The 11783-nt window shown below is 35.2% G+C and overlaps 1 protein-coding gene across 2 annotated transcripts; it reads left to right on the top strand.

Moving 5' to 3' along the window:
- Positions 1–913: 913 nt before the first annotated feature.
- On the top strand, positions 914–10574 carry LOC139747473 (mpv17-like protein). Of its 2 annotated transcripts, XM_071659837.1 has the most exons (6): positions 914–1197; positions 3886–3977; positions 5730–5842; positions 8637–8707; positions 9680–9745; positions 10004–10574. In XM_071659837.1, the coding sequence occupies exons 1-6, from the start codon at positions 1078–1080 to the stop codon at positions 10028–10030; spliced, it is 489 nt and encodes a 162-aa protein (XP_071515938.1). In that variant the 5' UTR covers positions 914–1077; the 3' UTR covers positions 10031–10574. The 2 variants fall into 2 exon arrangements, with proteins under 2 accessions (XP_071515938.1, XP_071515937.1); XM_071659836.1 differs by having other exon boundaries at positions 9680–10574.
- Positions 10575–11783: the final 1209 nt, after the last annotated feature.

The raw sequence follows: 11783 nt of genomic DNA, 5'->3' as shown, positions 1-11783 counted from the left end.
CGCGGTGTCCAAAAAAGAAAAAAATATAAGAATGTCTTTCAGGTGTGCATTCAGACCAAAATCCAGATTCAGCTTTGTAACCCATCTTCAAGCCGGATCACAAACTACACTCATCTATCATTGTATCTATTTTCTTCCTTTAAGTTTGGGATAGGCTGCATTCAGCACTGCACTACACCAGGACATATAAACAATGTTCACCAAAAAGAAAAGTAATTTCTCCATACATAAAAAAATAATGAATAAGTGAGTCTTTTGAGAGAAAACTGTTTTTTGACAACTAATTTGAACTTCGAGGTATCAAAAAAAAATAAGAATGTCTTTCAGGGGTGCATTCAGGTCAAAATCCAGATTCAGCTTTATAATCCGTCTTCAAACCGGATCACAAACTACCTTCATCTATCATCGTATCTATTTTCTTCCTTTCTTCTGTTTTCCGTCACAAGGAATTTTCATGCATCTAAAGTCATATCATTGGTATCCTACAATATATATTTTAATTCAAATCATATGCCTATATACAATCAATAATCGAAATCTCTGCAAATGTCATGACACAATTTTTTACAATTCTTTATGAATATTTTCAGTATACGTATGATTCTTTAATCATTAAATTGATATTATGAATGTGTAGAGACTATGACAGAAGAAATACATAATTAGAGACATATCCAAATCAGGTTACATATTGAACACAGCGGCGTAAATAAGAGTACAGTACGGTTTTATATATTTATCGGTAATTATTGTATCGATAATTATATATAATGAAACAAGGGGTAATTATTTCTTACCAGATGATAAAGACAATAAAAGATAATCTTGAATAGCAACGGTAAATTAAGCTTGAATGGCTGAGACATACGTAAATGTATATCTAATAAATTAACTGCATTTATACTACTTTCAGGTGAGGGATCTCCAAGTTAGAGAAAATAAATATCACAGGCAATGGCTACTGATGAGATTTTATATAGTACAGCTTGTTACAGCTTTCTGGGGCCTGTGTAATCTGTTAGTTACCTCCTGTACCCTTGTAGATAGTAAAGAGCCGCATGGCTTAATGTTTCAACCATGTTGTCAAGAATACGCCGGTATTTAAAGTCTAAACCACTACTGAAAAATATGGTAGCCTATGGTAGTTTATTTGTAGGGGCTGAGTGGACCCAGCAGACTACACGGAAAAGAATTTGGGTAAGACTTTATATTTTTTTTTTACATTAGTTAAAAATTAACGTTAGCATTTTTGCACCATCTTAACGTTACCATTATGGCATATACGTAACATGTTATGGAGCAGTTCACATAAATGAAAGTTATTCAGGCGAAGTTACTGGTCATGGTGGGCTGGCTGAGGTATCACTTACAAATGGGTTACAACTAACAAATAATTGAGTTAAAGTGTAAGAAAAGAGTTATGAGAAGTATCAATAATTTTTGTTCGTTCAAGTTAGTGTTATCCTCTAAAATAATCTCAATTATGAGACTAAAGGACTCAGTACTCTCCTATTATCTTCAAAAAAAAAAATTAATGACTTTTTGGATGCAGTTTTAATTCTTCTCAGATTTTGACTAAAAATGGGCCAGTTCTGTATTATTTTTTGTTGGAGAAGACTAGATAGTTTCACCACCGTATATGTATGGTAGTGTGTGCTGAATAACAAAATTATAGAATATAGTTTTGAGATTTTTTCATATAAACTTTGTAGTAAATCGTTAGTGGGGAGGGCTATGAAAGGCTAAGGAAAATGTAGTAAAGAAAAAAATAAAAAAGTCTGAAATATGACTAAAAACATCAGCTAGCTATATACTATATTCTTGTTGTTTGAAAAATATTTGAGTGTTATGATTCATGTTAACACACTATTTCATGAATTATTGAGAGAATTTCATTTTTAATGCCCCGTTTCTTATTTGTTCGGATGTGTAAACAAGGATTCCATCAATGAACGTGCACACACTTCAACACATGGCTTGAAGACTCACACAATAATAGCTTTAAGGTAGTTCAACTAAAAATTGAAATTTAAGATTAATCCAGGCTTTTAAGGAAAGTTAGGTGAGGTTTTCATAGTTTTCATTTATAGGCATGTTTTAGCCACTTTTATATATTAATCAACCCCCATTTCTAATATTTACAGCCCTAAATCAGTTTTTACACACACACACACACACACACACACACACACCAGATTTGATATTGCAACCTGACAAAGCAAATGAGATTAAAAGTAGTACAGTTGGAAATGTAAAGTAAATCTGGGTAGCAAGGATAAGTTAGTAAGGTTTTTGTAGGTTCCATTGATTTATATATGTCACCAAGTTTTACACAACAGCTTAATTAAACTGTAGTAAACCAGTCTCACATTTCAATCTAGATTTTAGATATACAGCCCAGACCCTAGTCTATCAAACGTTAGATAATTCCATAGAATGTTCCTGCCGTCCTCAGCATATCATCTGGTATTAATGGCATTCTACCATTCATATCTAATATGCTCTTATACATCAGTTCTATATCTGGTCTCAACCTCATAATACCTATTTATTTATTTTATTCATTCATTCTGCTTTGTCGCTGTCTCCCGCGTTAGCGAGGTAGCGCAAGGAAACAGACGAAAGAATGGCCCAACCCACCCACATACACATGTATTTACATACACATCATAATACATATATATATATATATATATATATATATATATATATATATATATGCATTAAAATCAGCACTTAGTTTTCTCCCAGTCTCCAATACTCTCTTTTTAGTCATACCCTTCTATAATATTTTACTGTCATTGCTAATCATGATGCAGCTAGAGTTTTGCTCTGATTTCAGTACTCATGTATTTCATCATTCTGTTCTCCTTATTCTTAAACCATTCTTTCTTTGCCAACACAATGCTTTGTCATGAATTTGCAATTCATTTTTTTATCTATTTGTCATACTTGATCGCCATTTCCCACATCAGCAAGGTGGTGTCAGGAAACAGATGTAATACCAACTCTAAATTTTCATCATTTTACAAACCTTACATAATGTATAATCATATTCAGAAGGTTATACTGTATATCCTCTCTCAGAAGGTTCCTTTCTCAGAAGGTTATACAGTATATCCTTTCTCAGAGTGCCAGTTAAGATTTTTTTCTATTTCTTCACAGGACCCCTCTCTAACCTACCGTACATCTTATTATAATGGAGCTAGCTTATATATTTGTAAATTTCTATTTTCTTGCATATGTAACCTAAATTCCTGGGTCACTCCTTGGGTAGGATGGGTGGTGAAGTGTTGGTGAAGGAAGGGAATGGCAATAGGGCCAGTTCTGGTCATAAGGCAAATAGACAGCTAGTAATCATAATTTCCCTATTTCTAATCTACCATCTCTGTTCACTTTCCAGATGGTATGGAGATTGCACCAGCCCCTGATGAACTTTCCTTATCACTTTGATATCTTATTCTTGTCAGTATTCTGCTGTTCATGAAGTCACTGTTGTAGAGGATATTATTAGTTTTTAGTAGCATCTTAATAGAATTCACTCTTTACTTGCTTATATGATCATGTTTAGTATCATATCTATTTGTACTTAAGAAAATAAAAACTGGCAATATAATAGTTTACCAAATTCACTCACCATTATCTAGTTTTGTGAACTATAGAATTTAGAACAAGTATTTTACTGAATCACTGAATAGATTAATGGCTAATTCATAAAAAACTTATTATAGTTTCTTTATTTCTGCCTTACAGTATATCTTTTAGAATGAGAACAGGATGACAGGCAACCAGTTGTTAACATTTAAATACCATATGGATTACACCTTACCATCACTCGTAGCAGCACCAGCACCAGCAGTAGTTATTCTTACATATTGTTTACAGAAGGATGACAAGGACCCCACATATGATATGGGTGCTTTTGCCCGATATACTTTCTTTGGAGTGCTTTGGTACCCAGTGATATATCATCGTTGGTGAGTCTTGGCTGTTTTCATTAAGTGGTTAAATAGACTATGGTTAAAGAACAGAAATCACTTTAATGGGTAAATTCATTGTCACTAATTGTGATTTTTTTTCTGATCGTGTAAATTAAATTGGAATAGTATGGTTAAGAATTAATTTAATGCATAAGTTCTGCTTTGTTATGATATTTTGCCTCTTCATTATGACACTATTTTTTTTTCTAATACTTTGTCGTCTCCCGCGTTAGCGAGGTAGCACAAGGAAACACGAAAGAATAGCCCAACCCACCCATATACACATATATATACATACACATCCACACATGCACACATACATACCTATACATCTCAACATATACATATATATCCACACATAGACATATACATATATACACATGTACATAATTCATACTGTCTGCCCTTATTCATTCCCAATGCCACCCCGCTACACATGAAATCACCCCCCCCCCCCAGGAGTAACAGAGGATGGGAGTGAGAAATATTCAGAAAAAGAGAAGAATTCGTATGTGGCATTTATGGATCTGGAGAAAGCCCATGGAAAGGTTGAGAGATGCTTTATGGAAGGTATCATGAATATATGATGAGGAAGGAAAGCTGTTTAAAGCATTGGGGAGTTTTATCCAGAAAGTAAGGCATGAGTGTGAGTAGCTAGAGAGGGAGGCAAGTGGTTTCAGCTGAAGATGGGTCTGCAGTGTTGGTAATGTGTGGTGTCACCAAAACTGCTCAATCTGTTTATTGATGGGATAGTGAGAAAAGTAAATGCAAGGGCTTTGAGGAAAAGGGTAGGGCAGCAGTCTGGCAGGGGTTGGAATGCCTAGGAAGTGACTTAATTATTGTTTGCTTGTGACACGGCATATGTGGCAGATTCAATTGAAAAACTGCAGTATGAGATTGGAGTGTGCAAGAGGAGAGAGTTGAGAGTAAATGAGAATAAAAGCAAAGTAATTAGGTTTAGGAGTGAAGAGAGAGAGAGAGAGAGTTATTTAGAGTGTGAGTTTGAATGGAGAGAACTTGGAGGAAGTAGAGTGTTTTAGATATCCTGAAATGTACTTGGCAGCAAATGGAACTGTGGGAGCTGAAGTAAGCGGTAGAGTAGGTGAGGGGGCAAATGTCTTAAGCGCACTGAGGATTGTGTAGAAAGAGAGGTCACTGTCTTTAAGGTAAAAGATGGGTATTTTTGTTAATAAATAGCCTCATCAGTGCTGCATGGATGAGGCATGGGCCTCAGACATACATGTAACGTAGACAATAGATGTGTTGGAAATGAAATGTTTGAGAGAAGGAACAAAGCAAGAAGCCAAATGAGGAACTTTCCCTCTAAAGTTCTGTCTTCTGTTCTTGATGATACCTTACTCATGCGAGAGATGGTGAGCATGTATGGAAAGATTAAGGAATATATACGCCCATGATATCAAAGTTCTTTTAAAGTGAAATCCTTCCTGTAGTATCTTTAAGGGCAAAGGAAAGTAATACAAATAAACCTTATACATTCTAAGATTAAGTGTTTACTAGATAGCTATGAAGTTAAACCAGTGGCCTTGAGGGACGGATTCATCTCTGTGAATTCATCTAACATGAATTGAAGAAACACAGAAATATGAAAATCAGCCCCAACATTCACATTTATTTATCCTTCAACATCTTATACTTGTAATGCCAGTCGTATATGTTTTTCATTTCTTTTCCATGTAAAACATGACAAATGCCCTTTGATACATTTCTCTTATATTTATTTTTCTTCAGGTACTCCTGGTTAGATTCAAGGTTCATGGGTACATCACTTGCAGTGGTAACTAAAAAATCCTTGATAGATCAATTTGTTATGGAGCCTCCACTACTGGCATCCTTTTACATTGGTGAGTTTTCATGATATTTTTTATGAGTGAAAAGTTGTATATGAATGAATTACCAGTGACTGCTATAATCTGTCACATTAGTCTTATTTTATACATAGTACTCTAGGCACAGAATATTTCTAGGAGACAAAGAATAATACCTATATATCTCTTATATGGCCTAAGAGGTATGGGAGTTTGGGACTGGAAATTTTGCTTTATTATATCAGTACTTTCAAAAAGTAGGAATAAAAACGAGATGAGAGAGGATATTTTTCTGTTTCAGTCAACCATTTCTGACAATGCCTTGCAAAGTAGACAGTGAACAGGTGTATTTAGGAAAATATTCTGCTTTTAGAAAGGTAGGTGTGGAAATGTTGATGATCATATTTGATTGCTGTTTCCCACATAAACAATGTAGCACTAGAAATAGACAAAGAAAGATAGCATCCCCTCACATCCATTCGCTAGCTCCCAGTCTATTACCATGTCCCATCAGACTTTTCCATGTTTTACCCCAGATGCTTCACGTGCCCTGGTTCAGTCCACTGACAGCACATCCGCTCCAGTATACCACATCATTCTCATTTCCTCTATCCCTTGCACACATTTCAGTCTCCATGTCCATGCCCCAATTGCTTAAAATCTTTTTCACTACATGTACTTCCTGCCACAGGAGTCCCTTCTATCCTTATAAAACTCTTGCAGTTCTCTGAAAGTTGGCCACATTCACCAGATAGGTTAAAGGTCATAAAATGTAGTGGTGCTGTGTGTGTGTGTGTGTGTGTGTCTTTATGTGGGAAGAGTGCGGAGCATCTACGCAGTAAGTGTTCAGTTTCTTCAATTTAGTTGTTGCATTGATGTATTGATGTAGGGGTGGTTGATGTCCAGAGCATTGGTGGAAGAGTGTGACTTACGTTTATTTGAGGAGTGCAATTTCAGATGGTGATGTTGTTTAAGACATAGCCAGAAAGGCATTTATTTAGTGCCTTTTGGGTCATTTCAACATTGATATGTTTTGTCAGTGTTACATATACTGACGTTGGGAGGCTCAATAAGTACAAGTTGCTGCTTGGGTATTGATCATTAGTTATGGAGTAATTTAGGTGGGAGGGGTCTTGTGCTGTTGCAAAGAAGTGGGGGGATCTTTGTTTCCTTGTGAAGGTGCTGAATGATTATTCTTTCTAGGAAACCAGTAATTGTTGTGAGTGCTGTGTTTTGTGTGGTTTGCAGCTTTGTTGTATTTGCTTTTGTGGGGTTGGACACCCCAGCAGGTGAGGCATAGTTTAGGATGGAGTGGATGAACTATTTGAAGAAGATATTTATAAGGAGATTGTTCTTCTTGTCCAGTCTGGTATCAGCCAGTGTTCTAAGGGCATTTTTTTGTACTGATATTTGTAATGTGGGAATGAATGTTATGTGATCCCCAGAATCATTAGTGTAATGTTGAATGGAAGTGGTTGTCCTTTTAATTTCACTGGAGGATGCAGATTAGATTAGTGTCTGTGTGGGCTGAAAAGGGCTTCTTTGAAGATGCAGCATTCTGTTCTGGGTGATCCATTGTTCCAGTTGTGTAATGTACAACTGCATGTTTGCTTTCATGACTGTGTTATCAAGGTGTTATGGAATGATACTGAGGTCATCTGCATATGAGAGGACAATCATACACTGGTTTTCTGACAGTAATGGGAAGTCATGTAGGAGGAGATTGAAGAAAGAAATGTTCCTTGGGAATGCCATTATATAACTTAAAGGATTTAGGGGTGCATATTACAACTGCAATTTTTTTATTTCCTGGTCTCTTGTTCTAGACTATGTCAAAGGCAGTGATTTCAAAGATGGTTAACAGAACTTAAAATTTTCAAAAAAAAACTTTGTTGAAATAAAAGTGCATGGCTTGAAAAAGTCATCCACTCTTAAAGCCCTTTTATTACATGTGTCCTATCAAGGGTTCAAATGGCAAGGTTTATGTAAATTTGAGAGATGTTTTGCCATTAGGTCTTTGCCTAGATTTTTCTGAGTTCGCAAAGATTTGCAGCTTTTGAAAAGTTAACCTGTACAAACTAAGGTTTTAGCTAGACAGGCATCTTTAAGACACCCCTCTTTGGGAGAGTATTACCTTGAAGTTGAACTACAGATGCATTAAGTTATTTTTCTTGCTGTGCAGACCCTCTTCCCCTTTATGCTTCTTTCATAAGACTACATGAGGTGGAGGGCAGGTGAGGGATTGTCATAAAAAGTTGGCTATGAGTCAGTAAAAAGCGTGCTTTTGTTCTAAACTTCTGTGTGACATCATGTATCCTCACCCTCCATCCTCTTGGAGGTTGAGTCATGTTCCAGTGCTCTTTGGGGTCAGAGAACAAGATGCTTGGGGTGAAGAGGAGAGAGTTTAGCCATCATGTTGTTATGGCTGTATGTGTTCTCAATTTTGAAGGTAACAGTAGCACTGCTTTTAAGCACAATTCTCGAACCATTCTCAAGACAACTATAGTTACTTTTTTTATGCTGTAAAACATGACTGGCATCTTTAGTAGACCCAACTGATTCAGAAATAACTAAATGAAATAGTATAAGTGAGGAGTCCAACTTAATAAAATCATGATTTTCATTGGCTCAAAGCCTACTCGTTTCATTTGTCTAATTGAATGTGGATCTAAAATCGACACTGATATTTAATTACTATAAGTATACCTGTGAAGTTAACATGTAATTAAGCACAGAAATAGTTCTTTCCTTGTCAAAATTTATTTTCTTAGGAACTTATGGTTTTTTAAATTCCATCTTTCAATTCCATCTTTTTGTGTTTTGTTTCCAGGCATGAGTATATTGGAAGGAAAGGAAGACATATTTGCTGAATGTAAGAAGAAATATATTCCTACATTTCTGGTATGGTTTGTAGACATTTTTGATTTTGAATTGAACTTTTTCTATATTCTTTAAGACATTGCCTAACATTTATATTTTCTTTTATTACCGTTTCCTATATTTTGCTACTTTTATACAAGATATTCTTTGTGGTTGGTATATCATAAACTACCTAACTTCAGTCGTCTCCCAAAGCATTAGAAAAGTATTGTTATCGGACTCATTTTCTGGTTGGTATATCATAAACTACCTAGCTTCAGTTGTCTCCCAAAGCATTAGAAAAGTATAGTTATCAGACTCATTTGTCATGGTTTCTGGTTGCCAATCATTAATTACATAATTGCACAGAGCCATTTAGCATATACTTAGCACACTCTTTGAAAGTGTTATTTTATTATTCTTTCGGTTTCATTCTTTCTTAAAAAAAATTGCTGGTGGATGCATGTACTGCTCATACATTACAATAAGAAAAGTCTAGAAAATATAAGGCAATGTGGAAGCCAGAAAATAATAACTTAAGAGATATATGTGTGATTGTTTTTCGGAAAAGAACAGGAATTAATAATTTTTAACATTTATTGTAAGGAAGACAAAAACAAAAAACGTTTTACCTTTTGCATCATCAGGGTCATGAAAGAGAATAAAATATCAGGACCAAATTGAAAAACTTCCCAGCACAGACTATAGACATTAAAAAAGTCCCAGTAGAAAAAGGTATTGGCAGGATTTCATTCCTACCTTTATCTTACTGGATTGTTGCACTTACTTTGGAGATCTCAGTTTTTTCTTATAGATACAAAAGAGCATAATAGAGGATAAATGTTTTTTAATACGATATTTAACAGGATTTTATGATAATTCAGCATATATTATAAATTTTGCTCTTTGGATTGTTTCCACTACAGCATGACAGCTTTTATAATTAGCACCAAATATGTGAATCTTAAATACAAATGACATGAACTTCTCAAGATTCTTTTCTTTATATTTCAGAGTGGCTGCATATTTTGGCTTCCTGCAATGGCTCTCAATTTCTGGTTGATGCCCAACTCTATGAGGGTAATATTTCTAGGCATTTGTACCTTTGTATGGTGCAACTTTATTTGCTGGTATAAGAGACAGTAATACTGATTTTTGTTATTACATACCATACTGTATATTGTTTGTGTGATTAACCTTTCATAGAAACAACGAGAACTGTCTTTTTTTCAGTTACTTTGGTCTGATTTTATTTCAGAAGCTTCTATTGTATTAATTATGAGACATGCTTCTTTTCATAGAACTAACATAACATTTGGAACTTTATCTCCCTTTCAGATATTTTGGGCAAACTCTTGTGAATAACTATATTTCTGGATGTTTTAAATTGCACTAGAGAACATTAGAAACCTCTTTCTTAGTGATCAAAGATAATATAATGTAAAAAAGCACAATTTAGCTGCAAGAAATACTGAAGTTACGCTGAGCTGCTGTACGGTAAAAAGTGATAACTCAATGAACCATGCTATACAAAGGATATATATTTATCATCAAGTGCATCATATAAATATGTATATTTTACTGATTAATGTTCAGTACTCTAAACACTGTATAGATCTAGACACTTGCTCCTGTTTTACAAAAATGAATGGAATTAAGTTTGTTTATGTCTTGATTTTGTAGATTATTCAATACATTTTGTCCTGTACCACTCATTCTTCTGATACACATATCTAAAAATATTCTTATGGACTGGTAAGATGTCAAATGTATTTATATTCTGATAGATTATCAAGATACTTTACAGAGTCTTCACTTTCAAGCCAAGTGTTTCACTTCTTTACATATGGTATTGTTACCTTTTATTGTACATGATATACGACTTAATTAAAGCAGACTTCTGTTAAGACATATGCATTTTCTGACCATCCACCTATACATTTGTGAGAGCAGCAGTCCTTATCTTTATGTCAAACTCATGTTTTAGTATTATATCTGGCATCAGTAATGATTTAACTTCCTTTTTTAAAGGTAGTAACCTTACATGGTGCAGGCTAAAGCAAGAACCAATTATGGCCATCCCAGATGAAGGTTTAAGTTAATAGGTATGAAAAGAAAGAAACCACAAAAAATTCATTTGAGCTCCTCATTGTGTCTGTAACCCTAACTAGCAAAGGTAAACTAGTCATAAGGGAGTACAAGACTAAAGACAGAAGAGAATTCCACAAATTTGTTGTACATGGAAAGAAGGAGGTATCAAAGTGGTCAATCCTTGTGTGGCTGGTCTCCACACAGAAGCTATGAGAATTGCAGCCAACTTGTGTGCAAAAAGTCCACATCACAGACAGTAAGACACATAAAGATAGCTTATGAGAGCAGTTGCTGAAATAATTTCTATAGAACATTGGGAAGGAACGTCACAGTGGATGGAAAGGGATGATCAAATAGGAGAGGCAGTAAAGCCAAAAGCTTTTGTTTCCATTCCAGCTAAGAAAGAGAGGTCGAAAAAGAGCCAAACCAGATATGTGAGTAGTACTTCATACTATTACTAATGAGGGCCCTGTAAATGTGAAAAAGCAACCAACCAGATGTACACCCATCAGAAACCACACTCCACAGACAAACACGTCACACACTCCCATCTGTGCTCTGAACATCACCCATCACAACACTGCAAATATCATTTCAACATATCTTAAGACCCTTCATGCCCATAATTTCAAAACACTCCATTACATACCTGCAGAACTCTGGGGTATCACAGCTTGGAACACTGTACTTAAGTCTATCCAAAATGTTGACTTGTACCTCTAGGTGAAGCATGCTGTTCACTTTGACTCTCAACATTGTTCCTGACAGCTTTAGGGTGGAGTCACACCACATTCCAAGGATCCATACTGTAGGACAGAACACTTTAAGTGATAGAGCTTTGACACATTACTCAGGTGCATCACACATTTTATAATTCCTTGTCCAGGAAATAACTTTCATATTTAAGGAGGTACCTCTTTTGAAACTTGTAACACTGAATGACCTTTATACACCATAATTAGGTTGCTGTCAACTGTCCAGACCATTATTTTCTTATTTGTGAGGGAATCTTTATGAAACATAGAAT

This window comes from Panulirus ornatus, chromosome 68 (assembly GCF_036320965.1).
Source record: "Panulirus ornatus isolate Po-2019 chromosome 68, ASM3632096v1, whole genome shotgun sequence".
Lineage (NCBI taxonomy): Eukaryota > Metazoa > Arthropoda > Malacostraca > Decapoda > Palinuridae > Panulirus > Panulirus ornatus.
Note: the sequence above shows the minus strand (reverse complement) of the source record. Positions and strands in the feature narration are given on the sequence as shown.